We start from the raw sequence: 16,302 nt of genomic DNA on the forward strand, positions 1-16,302 counted from the left end.
TTTTTTGATATGCGCAGTAACAATATCTTGTATCCGAAAGAAGACAAGGAGCAGAAGATTTTATTGTATGCATGCCGCAATTGTGATCACCAGGTCAGTGAGTAGAAGCAACCTTCAACTATTCGTTCTTCGTGATTCTTTTGTGTCAAAAGAAAAAAGTTATATTCTTTTGAGAAAATAAAACAAAATGTAGAGATCAATTCCTTCCTGCGAAAGGTGCTTAACGCGCTAAGCTACAAATGCCGGACATTATTATAAGTTTTTGGGTATCGGTGATTAAAAACAAGACTGGAACATCAAAATCTTTGGTACGCTAGAAAGAGCATCTAAGAAAAAATTCGATTTACATTGCTTTTTTAGTAAACAAATAAAATGTTATCCTAGTTATACGGTGTTCTTTTAATCTTTATGGGAACAACAATTACCAGAGACAAAGAGTTAATATTAATGTAACTTTTGCTTCCTCAGTAGAATTAATTCATACAATTTTGGTTGAATTTTTTGCAGGAGGTTGCAGAGAATAATTGTGTCTACAGAAATGAAATTCATCATGCAGCAAATGAATGCACAATGGTTTTGGATGATGTGACTTCTGATCCCACTCTACCACGTACTAAATCTGTTAGATGTGCTGTGTGCAATCATGGAGAAGCTGTCTTCTTTCAGGTCAGTTAGCATTCTACTCCTTGGAAGTTTTTAGATTCATTGCCTTGAAGGATATTGGATGTTCTTCACGTGGGAATAGTTGAAAATTCTACTTCAATTTTGCCATTTTTGGCTCGCTTGTAGTTGAACAATATACTTCAGTCAGACGCTTCGAAAAATATTCATTTAGCGGTTTGGGTATCCTACCCCATAGCTGGTAGTTAGTGTTACCTTCTAGACCTACACTTGTAAAATATTCAAGTCCAATGTAAAGATGCAAACTCAGGGCAACTTGGAATTTCTAAAATCTATCACCTTAGTGGACACTTCCCCCACTTTATGCTGGTCGTTTTCCAGCACAAGGGGGTTTCGCTGATAAGATTACCAATCTACCCTTAAAACCATATACATATTATCAAATGTGGGAAAACAGAAATTTATATTTTTCAATAGATATATGGTGGCAAATTGAAGTAGATAATTTCCTTATCCTTGGACTTATGGAGTCAAAACATTTGAAGGATTTGGAGAACTTAATCATAGGACATATTAAACCCTCAATCATGCTATGAACAACATTAATTTTATACCAAATATTTTAATGTTAATGTGTTTCAAAGCACTTACTATGGTTCATCATCAAGACATAGCCACTTAATTTTAGTTACAATGGGTCTGCAAAATTCACTTTCAGCCAATGTACTAAGCTCAATGTGATGCTCTAGAACTCTTGTTAAACATTTGCCTTTATATATATCATCAAATCTTGATGTATGAAGCAAAATACATTTTGCTATTGGAATAACAGCCCCAATACATTAGATAATCCAAATCTGAAATGAATGACCCTCGAGAGGACAAACCTGTCACTCTTCAAAATTTCTATGCTGATTAACAAAACCCTTAAACATCAGAAATATTTCCAGCAAAGGAGAATAAGCAAAACACATAACAATCCGCATTACAGTGGAAGATGGCAGTCCTGAATATTTCCACATAGTAGCTCCACAAACCTGCAAAGCTATTTTCCAGCACAATGGTATAGTGTACTTCTCCACAATGAACACACGCCTTACAAGTGAAGTGAGATCCTCCTTTTATAGGTTTCCTTTTCACTTTGCTTTGGAATAAAAAAATAAAACAATGGTGTAGACTCTAGAATACCCAAAGCAAGGCATTCCACTTGTAAGCGCTAGACTCATTAGTTTACATTCTTTGAAAGGGTCAATGTGATATTTGTCATCACCATAGAATGAGATTCCCATCAAACAATGATTTTTTCTTGATATATGTGCCATTCAAGACATTTCTTCATAGAACGCACCCTTTGGTGGTCACCTTACATTCCAGCTCATCCAAACTCAACTAGTTGATTAATCATTTCTTAAATTGATTCCTAGTTGGTGGTTGTTACCAACCACCTGTGGGTGACACCCATAGGAGAAATTTTTATCCTTGATTGTCTTTGATTATCTTTAGCCGACAACCAACAACCCCTTGCAACCCCTAGATATCTTGATGTGCCACCATCTCCGCCCCCTGAGCCATCAATTATGCACCCTCACACATTTGTCATGATTGTATGTTTGAACATGGGCCTTCTAAACCCAAAGGTATGGATTTCATTATGTAGTTGGATATTTTTGCTTATTATCATGGACACTTTTGGGCATGGATTAGTGGGGGGAATTCGGCAGAAAGAATGGGCTTGGTTTGTACTCTTGTCCCCTTGTCCAACTTGGTGGTTAACCTTGTATCCTAATCTTTGTTGAAGTTTCAAAGTTTATTTAGTTTAGAAACCCTTCATGGACTTTTTTTGATTTATCCCTACCTACTTGTTATTTTTCATTAACAAGTTATTTACAAAGTAAATACTGAAAATAAACACCAGTGCATGCTCAACATATTACAGATCAACAACTAAAAGAAACAAGAACAAACACACCACATGACACCATTATTTTTGGTCCAATGTCCCGAGAAAAACCCAATGCGGGAAAATCGGTGCAGCTATCTGAGGGTTTTCTTATTAAGTAATATCAAAGTACAATTTGGGTGCCAAAACTGGCCTACCCAACAAATAATTTTCTTACCAACTATACCTCATAGTTTGAGAGAAATCTCCTCGCTAAAACCCTAGAAAATCCTTCCGGCAACTCCTCAGCACAAAACTGCTCTGCAACCCCAGCGTCTGCCCAATCTGGACTGCGTCAGCCCCTCTCTGTCTCACATTGGCCCTACGTCAGCCTTTCTTGGCCTGCATCAATCTTAGGAAGCCCTGCGTCAGCTTTCTGGGCCTCTGCGTCAGACATGCTGACCTCTCTAGTGCTCTGCGTAACACTTGGCTGCCTCTGCGTGAGCCCTTGCTGGCTTTGCATCACTCTCCTTGGCTGTTGCGCTGCTCTCCCGACACAATCTCTGCCTTCTCTATTTCTTTATACTCGATGCCCCTCAGTTGCTCTCTCGATCACTGATTCTATCTCTCTTAGCAAACCCTCCTCTAGAGAATAGAATGACTGATCATCTGGTGTGTTCTCCAAGTGACCCTTAAGCTTCCTCTTATACTATTTCTGTTGGCATATCAACGGCCAAGATTAAGTCCCTAATCAATGGCTAAGATTAAATCTGGTTTGATCCATGTCTTTTGGATCACTCTAACACAGATTCATATTAATAGACATTAATATTTTATTTTCCTTAAGTTTAGACTTAGGGACTCCATTAAAAATATTAATTATTTTCATATTTCCTGATCTGTTTAGAATCTTCCCAAACCCTTTCTGGGTATTGGAGATTGCATGTGCCCCAACCTTTCCACCAAATTTCGTGGCTAGAGCACATCCGATGCTACTCCAAATCAACACTCCCTTTTAGCGAGGGTTGTGCTCTAGCAATACTCCTCACTGAATATTACTCTGATCATCGGGCATCAGTACCTATGTTGATGCTAGGCCTTCCTTCCCAACATCCTCTGCACTGTTGCCTCCTGTACTGCTGCCCATGGTTCTGCCACTGCCACTGCTGCATCTGTAAGACAACTCCCTCTGCATCCGTGCTGCTGCTGGTCCTTCCCAGCACTGCATCTGCATTGCAACTCCCTCTGCATCTATGCTGCTACTAGTCCTTTCTCCCAACACTACGTTTGCACTGCACCTCCTCTCATCATGTTGCATCGTGTTGCTCACTGCTGCACTACAACTCAATTACTGAGAAGTAAGTAACTGATCTCCCAACTGACCTCTCTATTGGGCAAGAAACACCCATTGATGTTGAAGCTCCCTTTGCCGCTAACAAGTGCTTCCTCTCTAACCTCTGCGTTGCTACAACAACTCTCCTGCATCTCGCATCGTTGCACACCTCTCTATGCCGCCTTGCACTGGTGCAACACTCCTGTGCCTCTCGCACTGCTACAACCTGTTAGCTCTACGCTGTCTTGGGACTCCTGCACTGTAGCTCTCTCTACCGCTCCATCCACATCCGTTTCTACCCACTCAGCGAGTCCTGCTACTCCTCGACGGGGCTCCCGTAGCAAGGTCTAATCCAAGACGCTAGGTACCTCAAGGATCCTGCCCCTCATCGCTTGTAGTCTACTTGACTACAGCGAGATGTCTCCCCACTTCCGCTCAAGTGGCATGTGTGCACTCATGGCACAGTCATCGTCTGTCAAAACTTCCTTCTCTGCCCGTGCTGGCGCTGCCTTAGTCTCGAAAGACTCTCCCTTACTCTTCTTCCTTGGGCACTGGGTCGTATAATGACCCATCTCCCCACAGTGGAAGCACTTGATCTTGGAGAGTTCTTTCTTCTTCCGCTTCTCCTGCTTTCCCTCAGATGCTAGGGCCACATTCTCCTCCTCCTGCTTGACCTTGATCCCTTTGCTACTGCTACCTGTCTTCGACTACTGTCTGATCGCTTCCCGGGGAAGAGTTGCCCACATCTCATCCCAAGGTAGGAGAGTCCCTCTACCTAGGATACTCTGGACAAACACTTCCCAATCTTTTGAGACAGCATTCAGGGTTGTCCTCACCATAAGCTCCTAATCTGGTGTCGCTCCTATAGCAGTCAATTGGTCTCAGATTTCATTAGTCCTCCGAGGAAGGTGTCAATCGATTGACCCTTCTTCATTTGATACAACTTCATCTGGTTCTCGAGCAACATTCTTCTCTGCACAGAAGTATGCTGGTACAGATTCTTGAAAGCCTTCCACATCTCAACTGCCGTTTCCTTCTCGGCTAATGTGGTACCACATGATTCTTGACCCCGTCAAGGATAATGCACTTGGCCCTCGCCATCACCTCTTCGTACCTTTCATTTTCATTGGGGTCGACTAGGACAACTATAACTTTCAAGGTGAAGTTCTTGACACGATTCTTGTCAAGCACTAATAAGATTCTGGCCTTCCAGACTGCAAAGTTCGATGCTCCATCCAGCCTATCCTGGTCTCTTACCCCGTGTAGTGCCATGACACTCCTCTATTTCCCTCTTGGAAATTCTTTGTTCGGCTCCTCTGAGTCTCTACCTCCCTTCTGGAAGTTCTCTTCTGGATTCCCTCTAAGTCCTGATTTCCCTCCTGGAAATCCTTCTGCCACTTATCGAGATGTCCCCTACTTTGATCGTCTTGTGCAATTGCACTGTTGATCTAGGTTCCTCGGCTAGAAACCCTCGGTAACAACTCCTCTGGCCCTGCTCTATCAGGTACTGTTCTGACTACAGTACCTCAACAGCTTCACTCTGCAATATTTCTGTAGCCTTCTAGACTCCAGCAACTACGTCTCTGTGAATTTCATCAACCCTTCTTTGCCTAACACTGGTTCTGCATCACCCCAGATGGGTCTGCATCAGCCCAGGGATGCCCTGCATCAACCCTCTGGCCCTTTGCGTCAGTAACGCCGGCCTCTCTGAGGCTCTGCGCAGCTCCTGGCTTCTTCTGCGTGGCTCTGGCTGGCTCTGCCTCACACTTCTTGGCTTTTGCACTATTAGAAACAACGTCTGTCACCTCAGGACAACTGTTTTTTGCTGCTATAGCTCGCTCGGCTGATGTCTTTTAGTCCTCTCGTGATTTGCAACCTCACTCTAATACCATTGTTGAAGTTTCTAAGTTTACTTAGTTTAGAAACCCTTCATGCGCTTTTTCTAATTTATTCCTACCTACTTGTTATTTTTAACAAGTTATTTACAAATTAAATACTGAAAATAAACACTAGTGCATGCTCAACATACTACAGATCAACAACTAAAAGAAACAAGAACAAACACACCACATGACACCATTATTTTTGGACCAATGTCCCAGGAAAAACCCAATGCGGGAAAATCGGTGCAGCTATCTGAGGGTTTTCTTATTAAGCAATATCAGAGTACAATATGGGTGCTGAAACTAGCCTACCTAATAGAGAATTTCCTTAGCAGCTATACCTCACAGTTTGAGATACATCTTCTCGCTAAAACCCCGGAAAATCCTTCTGGCAGCTCCTCAGCACAAAACTGCTTTGCAACCCCAGCGTCTGCCCAATCTGGACTGTGTCAGCCCCTCTCTGTCTCACGTTGTCCCTGCGTCAACCTTTCTTGCCCTGTGTCAGCCCCAGGAGGCCCTGCGTCAGTGTTTTGGACCTCTGCGTCAAACACGTTGGCCTCTCTGGTGCTCTGCGCAGCATTTGGCTGGCTCTGTGTGAGCCCTTGAAGTTTCTAAGTTTACTTAGTTTAGAAACTGTTCATGCACTTTTTCTAATGTACTCCTACTTACCTGTTATTTTAACAAGTTATTTACAAAGTAAATATTGAAAATAAACACCAGTGCATGCTCAACATATTACATATCAACAACTAAAAGAAACAAGAACAAACACACCACATGGCACCATTATTTTTGGACCAATGTCCCAGGAAAAACCCAATGCGGGAAAATCGGTGCAACTATCTGAGGGTTTTCTTATTAAGCAATATCAAAGTACAATCTGGGTGCCGAAACTAGCCTACCTAATAGATAATTTCCTTAGCAGCTATACCTCACAGTTCGAGATACATCTACTTGCTGAAACCCCGGAAAATCCTTATGGCAGCTCCTCAGCACAAAACTACTTTGCAACCCCAGCGTCTGTCCAATCTGGACTGTGTCAGCCCCTCTCTATCTCACGTTGTCCCCGCGTCAGCCTTTCTTGGCCTGCGTCAGCCCTAGGAGGCCCTACGTCAGCGTTCTGGGCCTCTGTGTCAGACACGCTGGCCTCTCTGGTGCTTTGCGCAGCATTTGGCTGGCTCTGCGTGAGCCCTTGCTGGCTCTACGTCACTCTCCTTGGCTGCTGCGTTGCTCTCCCATCGCAATCTCTGCCTTCTCTGTTTCTCTGTACTCAATGCCGTTCAGCTGCTCTCCCAATCACTGATTCTATCTCTCTTAGCAAACCCTGCTCTAGAGAATAGAATGACTGATCATCTGGTGTGTTCTCCAAGTGACCCTCAAGCCTCCTCTTATACTTTCCTGTTGACATCTCAACGGTCGAGATTAAGTCCCTAATCAATGGCTAAGATTAGATCTGGCTTGATCCATGTCTTTTGGACCACTCTAACACAGATTCATATTAATACACATTAATATTTTATTTTCCCTAAGTTTAGACTTAGGGACTCCATTAAAAATATTAATTATTTTAATATTTCCTGGTCTGTTTAGAATCTGCCCAAACCGTTTATGGGTATTGGAGATCTCATTTGCCCCATCCTCTCCACCAAATTTCGTGGTTAGAGCACATCTGATGCTACCCCAAATCAAAAGTCTTGTGGGATCTCCTTTATTGGCTACTAGATTTAGGAGCGGCACTACATGGAAAATCCCAATTTTGGTTGTGTGGTCCTGCTTCCCGACACCACATACATCACTCCCCTATGCTATTTATAACTACTTTTCACATATTTTCCATCCAGATCCACATTTTTCCATTATGCCCACAAGGAGTTAGCCCGCCCCCCTTCTCCACACTTTGGGTCGGGCCTGGTGTTGTGTGTGGAGCATGATTGTTCAGAGGTCTTTGTTTCAACTGGATGTATACCCCAGGATGTTTGTACACCCCTCCACGCGGGGGGGTGCAAGGGGGACTTGTCCCCTCTGTGGGGGTCCGGGGGGGGGGGGCCGATCCCCCTCCGCTGGGGGGTCCGGAGGCTCGAGGGCAGCGCCCCCAAAGCTAAAAACAGAGGTAAAATTGCCTTGTAAAAGTATAGTAATTTCTAGTCAATCTGGGCCGTTCATTAGGCAGATGATCTGACGGTAGAACTTAGGTTTAGTTTAGGGTTTTTTGCCCTAGAAGGAAACCCCTCTCTTTGTATGAGGGCATTGTATTGAGTCTGTGTAATATATGTGTATTCTCCGAGCGAGAAGCAGAGAGGTGAGACTGTGAGAGAGAACAGAGGATATTATAGTGGATCTGTTGTAGGTTGTGTCACTTCATTTTGCTGGATAATAGAAAGGAAGGACTGGCTGTTCGGGGTGGACGTAGCCCAAACTGGGTGAACCACGTAAATCTGTCTCTCTCTTGTTTTATGCGTTTTTTGTGTTTATATTTCTGCAATATTTAATGTGTTCCATTGCTCCGTAATATATAATTTTATAACAATTGGTATTAGAGTCGAAGGTCTATTTGGCTGATAAACTCGCAGGAAAGAAGGGTTCCTCGTTCGAGTGGGAGCAATGGCAGAAGATGGTAAGTTTAGGGTTGAGAAATTTAACGGCTAAAACTTCTCGTTGTGGAAGATGTAGATGGAAGATTATCTTTATCAGAAAGATCTATACCTACCATTGGGCAGAAAAGCAAAGATGCTGACGGGTATGACAGATGAAGAATGGAACCTTCTTGATAGAAAGGCACTCAGAACAATACGGTTATGCCTCGCAGCGTCGGTCGCCTTCAACATTTCGAATGAAACAACAACAGAGGGTTTGATTAAGGCGTTGGAAAAACTTTATGAAAAACCCTCAGCCTCAAACAAGGTATTTCTTATGAAACGGTTATTTAATATGAAGATGTTGGAAGGTGAATCTGTTGCAGACCATTTAAATGATTTTAATACTGTTACAAGTCAGTTATGTTCTGTAGGGGTAAACTTTGATGATGAAGTTAGAGCTCTGTTATTCTTGTGCTCATTACCAGAAAGTTGGAATGGTTTAGTAATGGCCATTAGTAACTCTGTTTCTAGATCTAGTACTTTAAAGTTTGATGATGTTGTCGGTACTATCCTTAGCGAGGAAATGCGACGGAAAAGCTCTGGTGAGACATCGGGTAATGCTTTGAATGTAGAGTCTAGGGGAAGAAAAATGGAAAGAGGAAAGAGCTCAGGTATTGCAGTAAATCAAGGAAAGGCAGATCCAAATCCAGATCGGGGATAGTGTGCTGGAAATGCGGAAAGAAAGGACACGTAAAGAAAGACTGTAGATCTCAAAAGGGAAAAGAAGGAGATGCACAGCAAGGAAACAATCATGAAGCAAATGTGATAGGTGAGGTGTTACAAGATGCTTTGATTCTTTCTTTCGAAAATATTATTGATTCCTAGGTGGTAGATTCAAGGGCCTCATTCCATGCCACACCTGATATGAAATACTTTCATGACTATGTTCAAAGAGATTTTGGACAAGTTCGTTTGGGTGATGAGAAACCCTGTAAAATTGTTGGAATGGGTAAGGTTCTTGTAAAACAGCAGAATGGAAACCAATGGCTACTAAAGGAGGTAAGGCATGTTTCAGATCTAAAGAAAAATCTGATTTCAACAGGGCAGTTAGGCGATGAAGGTTGTGTGACAACTTTCACGTAAAGCTTAGAAGGTCACCAAAGGAGCCATGGTAATAGAGAAAGGTGAAAAGGTTGGTACATTGTATTTATGCAATGGTATTTCTAACTCTGTTAATGCTTTAACTTCCAAAGGAGCAGATGCAGCATTATGGCATCATAGGCTCGGACACATGAGTGAAAAGGGGATGAAGATTCTTCTTTCAAGGAATTTGTTGCCGGGTTTGAAGAATGTTGATTTGGACTTCTGAGAGAATTGCATTTATGGAAAACAAAAGAGAGTCAGATTTCTCAGAGTTGGGAAAGAAAAGAAGAGTGAAAAAATTAGAGCTTGTGCATACAGATGTATGGGGACCTGCTCAGGTATCCTCTCTCGGTGGCTCTCGTTATTATGTTATTTTTATTGATGATGCAACTAGAAAAACTTGGATTATTGTATTAAGAATAAATCTGATGTATTTGATACCTTCAAGAAATGGAAAGCTTTAGTTGAGATTGAAACAGGAAAGAAATTGAAGTGTCTTAGATCAGACAATGGAGGTGAATATTACAGCAAAGAGTTTGATAGGTACTGTTCAGAGCATGGAATTCGTAGAGAGAAGACAGTTCCAAGAACACCACAAGAAAATGGTGTGCCAGAAAGGACGAACAGAACAATCATGGAGCGTGCGAGGTGCATGAGATTGCATGCAGGATTGATTTTACAGTTTTGGGCAGATGTTGTAGATATTGTTGTTTATTTAATAAACAGAGGGCCTTCAAGTTTCTTGGATGGTGGTGTTCCAGAGGAAGCATGGATAGGTAAAAAGGTAAATTACTTTTTTTTAAAGCCTTTTGGTTGTGAGGCCTTTGTCCATATTGATAAAGAAAATAGAACAAAGCTTGAGGCAAAGTCAAAGAAATGTACCTTTATTGGATATGGTGTTAATGATTTTGGTTATCGCTTTTATGATTACGAAAATCACAAAATCATTAGGAGCAGAGATGTAATATTCATTGAAAAGGTCTTGTATAAGAATCAGTTGCAGAAAAAGAAACAGGAAAAAGAAAACAAGGAATATGCAGTCCTTGATGAAATCACTGAAAAAGTAAAGGTGCCTGAAAATAATAATAATCAACAACCACAACAACAGCAACCACCACAACAGCAACAGGCACCCAAACACTTGAAAGTGGTGTTAGAAGATCTACCAGAATAAGTAAACCCCTTGAACAATACTCTCCTTCGTTATATTATTTATTGTTGACTAATTCTGGTGAACCTGAATGTTATGAAGAAGCAATGCAGGTTGAAAGCAGGAAGAAGTGGGAGGTAGCCATGGAAGAAGAGATGGACTCCTTAATGCATAACCAGACTTGGGACTTAGTCAGGTTGCCTTCAGGAAAAACTACATTGAAGAATAAATGGGTTTACAGGTTGAAGGAAGGAGGAAAACAGAGGTACAAAGCTAGATTTGTGGTGAAGGGGTTTGCACAGAAGAAAGGTATTGATTTTGATGAAATATTTTCTCCTGCTGTTAAAATGACTTCAATCAGAACTATTTTAAGTCTAGTAGCAGTTGAAGATTTGCATCTTGAGCAGTTAGATGTAAAGACAACCTTTCTCCATGGGGATTTGGAGGAAGAGATATATATGCAGCAGCCACAAGGATATGAGGTGAAAGGGAAGGAGAAACTAGTGTGTAGGTTGAAGAAGAGCTTGTATGGCTTAAAACAGGCTCCAAGGCAGTGGTATCTAAAATTTGACAAGTTTATGTCTGAACAAGGTTATACTAGATGTCACTTTGAGCATTGTGTTTATCTGAAAAAGCAAAATGATGGCAACTATATTATATTGTTATTGTATGTAGATGACATGCTTGTTGCAGGGTTTAACATGCAGGAAATAAATGTGCTCAAAAGAAAATTATCAAATTCATTTGCGATGAAGGATTTGGGAGTTGCAAAACAAATCCTTGGTATGAGAATCACTAGAGATAGGAAAAATCGCAAATTAACATTGTCTCAGAATGAGTACATACAAAAGGTGTTGAAAAGATTTAATATGCACAATGCAAAACCAGTTAGTACACCTTTTGCTAGCCATTTCAAACTTAGTAAGGAAATGTGCCCAAAGACCTAAGAAGACATGGATTATATGTCTAAAGTTCCATATGCATCAACAGTTGGAAGCTTAATGTATGTATTGGTCTGCACAAGCCCTGATATTGCACATGCAGTGGGAGTTGTAAGTAGGTACATGAACAATCCAGGAAAGGAACATTGGATGGCAGTGAAATGGATTCTCAGATATTTGAAAGGTACCACAAATCAAACATTATGCTTTGGTGGTTCAAACATTTCTCTACAAGGATATGTTGATGCAGATATGGCAGGTGACAGAGATAACAGGAGGAGCACTACAGGATATGTATTTATTGTAGGTGGAACAACTGTCAATTGGGTTTCAAAAATCCAAAGTGTTGTTGCACTTTCAACAACAGAAGCAGAGTATGTTGCTGCTACAGAGGCTAGTAAAGAAATGATTTGGTTACAAAGGTTTATGGGTGAATTGGGTAAGGAGCATGATATGGGCACGTTATACAGTGATAGCCAAAGTGCCATTCATCTTGCTAAGAACTCAGCATTTCATTCCAGGACTAAACACATATAGCTCAAGTACCATTTCATAAGATCAGTGTTGGAAGATGGAGAGTTGAAGCTGGAAAAGATACACACTAGCCAGAGTCCTACAGATATGCTAACAAAAGTTGTAACCAGGGAGAAACTAAGAATATGCTCAGTTTCAATTGGTCTTCAAGGATGACGATGAATATGAGAAACAGCCAGGTCCAAAGAGGAGTCATTGTCCAACAAATGAAGCAGCGGTGGAGTTCCTACAATCATTCTCCAAGTGGGAGATTGTTGTGTGTGGAGCATGATTGTTCAGAGGTCTTTGTTTCAGCTGGATGTATACCCCAGGAATTTTGTACACCCCTCCATGCGGGGGGGGGGTGCGGGGAGGACTTGTCCCCCCCGCAAGGGTCCGGGGGGGTCGATCCCCCCCGACTAGGGGGTCCAGGGGCTCGGGGGCAGTGCCCCCAAAGCTAAAAACAGATGTAAAATTGCCTTGTAAAAGTATAGTAATTTCTAGTCAATCTAGGCCGTTCATTAGGCAGATGATCTGACGGTAGAACTTATGTTTAGTTTAGGCTTTTTTGCCCTAGAAGGCAACCCCTCTCTTTGTATGAGGGCATTGTATTGAAGCTGTGTAATATATGTGTATTCTCCGAGCGAGAAGCAGAGAGGTGAGACTGTGAGAGAAAACAGAAGATATTACGGCGGATCTGCTGTAGGTTGTGTCTCTTCATTTTGCTGGATAATAGAAAGGAAGGACTAGCTGTTCGGGGTGGACGTAGCCCAAACTAGGTGAACCACGTAAATCTGTGTCTCTCTTGTTTTATGCGTTTTTTGTGTTTATATTTCTGCAATATTTAATGTGTTCCATTGCTCCGTAATATATAATTTTATAACACCTGGAACGATGCCCCAAAGGTTTATGCAGCTTAAAAAAAAGTAAAAAGCATAATTTGGCCCTTTCGACAGGAAATGTGCAACAAAATACAAAAAATGGCCAGGACTTACAAATTTAGCAAGTGGGCAAAAGCCAACATGAGCTATATCCTTATCAACATGTCTATCACCCTGGTTCCTAGGGTCCCTCATATTGGCTCCCTTGCATCATTAAGGAACCCATGATTTTCCCAACCCTTGGTGGGCGATGAAATACCCACCCTTAAGGCTATATCTTACCCATCATGCTCTCATCGCCTAGAGCCTCAAATAGTTATAAAAGAAAAATCAATAAAAGGAAAAGGCCATATGAAAAAGGGTGGAAAAGCAAAGGCCGGGGTAACTCATGTACCACTATTACTCCCTCCTACATCTATACACCCAAGTGTGGGCTTCCCTTATCATAGCTACCCTTGTGCCATGGCATGTGGCTTGGAGCCTTCCCCGATGCCCCACTTTGTTCCATCATTATATCACATGACACCTGTCATATGACAGATGTACCATGGACTTGTCACACCCTTAGAGATTGAAAGCACTTAATAGGGTCTTTGATTAACCCCCTCCTTGAACTTGGAGACACCTGTACACTCTAAAGCCCATTACGTAAGGGCATGCCACTATGAAGTTCCCACTTGGTTTCATGACTTCTAAGCTTATTTGCTCAATTACACTAATGATTTGTTGTATTGGAAGGTGAGGAGACGCATTGAATCTTATGCAGGATTGCAGGTGGTTCTTCATCCTAGGGTTTGGTCTCCCTATACGGGGTTCTAGCCCTCCAAAGGGTCATATGTGATGTCCCTTCCTAAATTAATTTGGAACAAGACTAATTATTGCATTTTTGGGGCCAATTTTGGAGATAGTAGGGCCCATTCAATTATTATTTGGAGATTAGACTTAGGAGAATTTATTTTGTTGTGATTAAATTACACATGGGGACCACCCACACTGATCGGAAAATGGGGCTCTTAGGCTTCTTGTCTAACTTACAAGAACCTCTCCCACTTCCAAAGCTTTAAATTTTCACAAGTCTTAATGATTAACCAATGCGGAATTAAGAAATGCTTGAAAATATAGCTTGTATTTGTTTTTTACTGTTGAGTGCTTATGTTCGTTTCCTTATGCTAATGTGAAAACACAAATAACAGTAAATAAAGCAGCAATTCAGCAAACCCATAAGACAACAATATAATATGGAGTTCACCCTGATATCTTGGGCTACGTCTCCTTGAGCTCTAATCAACTCGATTAAACTCTCTGGGATTATGGCTCCAATTCTTTTACAAGTGCTACACTTAACTCCATTGGTTTACAGTTGGATCAGTGGGCTTAGAATGCCATCTTACCCCTAGCTGTCCTTGTTCTGCAGACAGGTCTAGGCTTCTCTGGACTTGACTCCTTTAGTCAGTGCTCTGAGCTTCTCGAGCTTTTGGCTTCTCTGACTCCCTTAGAATTCTGCATTTGTCTCTGGAACTCCTCATCTTCAACACACCTCAGACAACCAGCCACAGCTCGATCATTCGATCTCCTGCTGTGCTGCAACTTCACTGCAGCCTCGTGGCTCTTTAGAAGTCTATTAGAGCTCTCTGGCTCTGCGGCTCTGCCTCCAACCTCTGGTGGCTCTGCCTATTACAGTGAGCTCAATTTGAGTCTCACACAATAGATATAATCAGTAGGACTGTACTTGGATCCCCCAAGTCTCTCTGGAGTACATAGACTCTCTGGAGTACTCTCTCTGTCTTTGTCTTAACCCTGGCTCACTTGTTGCCTTTGCTTCTTTAGGTCAGCTCGGCTCTGGTTTCTCTGCTTCCAGGTCTGTTTACTGCTTCTTGGGCTGTCCCCCCTCTGCTCTCTGTCAGTCTGTGGCTTTAAAGCCAATCTGCAACTGTTCATTTCCGCTTCTCGGCTTTCTGGTTCCCTGCCTCTGTCCGTTCGAATCCCTTCTTTTGGCGGTTACAGTAACTGCATAATGCCTTATAGGGAGGTGGCCACCTATTCCTTTAACGGATGAGCGTGTCAAGTTCACCAGAAACACTTGATCGTTTGAAATGGCCGTTATTTCCGTTTACTCCAAGAATGCCCGCGAAACACGAATCTCTGCCAACTCATCGTCCACGTTGGACTTCAAAATCCCGCACAATCTGCTTTATAACTTCGTCAAATCCAGTCATCCATCGGGTCGCATCTCCACCGTTGATCTAGACCCTCCAGATCCTACGGTCATCGCACATATCAGGCGGATAACTTGCTCGACGTTTACCCGTCTGATGTGAGTGTTTGTCTCTCTTCCGGCGGTCGCGTGTCACTTGATGTGTGGCATTGGGCGGGACTCGGTCTAAACCGCTTACCGCTTGAAGCCCTTCTGATATCCTGCCGGTTTTTGTGGAATCTCGCCTCGGACGGAGCCGAAACACTTTCCGCTGTATTTCATGATTTTTCGGGTCTGGGCGCATGTGGCTCTCCTTCTTCGAGGGGTTTGCCCTGTGATATGCGATTAGCGACTTCCATTCCTCCCCCGTTGACTCAAACCATCGTTGACTTTGCTAATTCGCGACAGCGCGTGTTACCATGGTCCGTACTTGATCAATGACCCTCTTTTATCAGCGCTGATCGTAATTAGCAACTGTCAAGAGGATTCCTCTGATAAGCTTGATCTTCACAAGATTTTTAGTCTTTGGCATAAATTATAGAGAGTTCATGAAGACTTTAGAGAGTTTCAGGATCCATTTTCGATCACACACTAGTGAAATACACACTCCCTAGTTCGGTTTGCATGGACGTGGTTAAATGAGGACCCACGATGGAGGTAAAATTGGAGGGAAAAGTGCTCCACAAAATATATATAAGGAAGGCAACCTTCCTCATTTCAATCATATTTTCAGTAATATCGCTTTCTCTTTGGTTGCTTGAGCTGCTTAGCCGAGTCACTTGCTATTCAGCACGAGTTCTTCAAGCGAAGAGCTCACCTTTTCTATGGGGGACTTCAAGTGCAACCCTAGGAAGGTTTTCTTTCATTTCTTGAAGAGGAGGATCTCAGTGTGATTCCCAGCGATTGTATCCATCTCCAGGTGGTGCGTATTACTAGAGGACGCAGTGAAGAGGAGGCCGAGTTTGCTTGTGGCTTCTTGCAGAGGTGTTTGGGTGAAGGATTTTTCAGAAAGCAGGCATAGGAGGATTGTTGGCATTTGGGAGAAGTTTTGGAGTTGGAGGAGTGTATTACTTCGCAGGGTGATTTTCGCACTTCCTGGGCCAGCGTAGAGGTAGCACTGGATGTTCATATGGAGGGTAGAGTATCAATCTTTGAGGTTGAACTTTACTGTGGAGGTTAAGGGAAATA

The 16,302-nt window shown here is 42.4% G+C and overlaps 1 protein-coding gene across 4 annotated transcripts in view; it reads left to right on the forward strand.

Moving 5' to 3' along the window:
• Positions 1–16,302, forward strand: part of LOC149142953 (DNA-directed RNA polymerases II, IV and V subunit 9B-like) — a 233,023-nt gene that overhangs the window by 107,157 nt on the left and 109,564 nt on the right. For 3 of the 4 annotated variants that reach the window (XM_089447552.1, XM_089447550.1, XM_089447551.1), the window contains exons 3-4: positions 18–93; positions 508–666. In XM_089447552.1, the coding sequence (XP_089303678.1) occupies positions 18–93; positions 508–666 (235 nt within the window). Of the gene's footprint in view, positions 1–17; positions 94–193; positions 309–507; positions 667–16,302 lie in introns of all 4 variants that reach the window. The other variant, XM_089447553.1, reaches the window with a different exon arrangement.

Source organism: Pinus tabuliformis, chromosome X (genome assembly GCF_031772625.1).
Source record: "Pinus tabuliformis cultivar Carrire ecotype Pingquan chromosome X, CPIR1, whole genome shotgun sequence".
Classification (NCBI taxonomy): Eukaryota; Viridiplantae; Streptophyta; class Pinopsida; order Pinales; family Pinaceae; genus Pinus; species Pinus tabuliformis.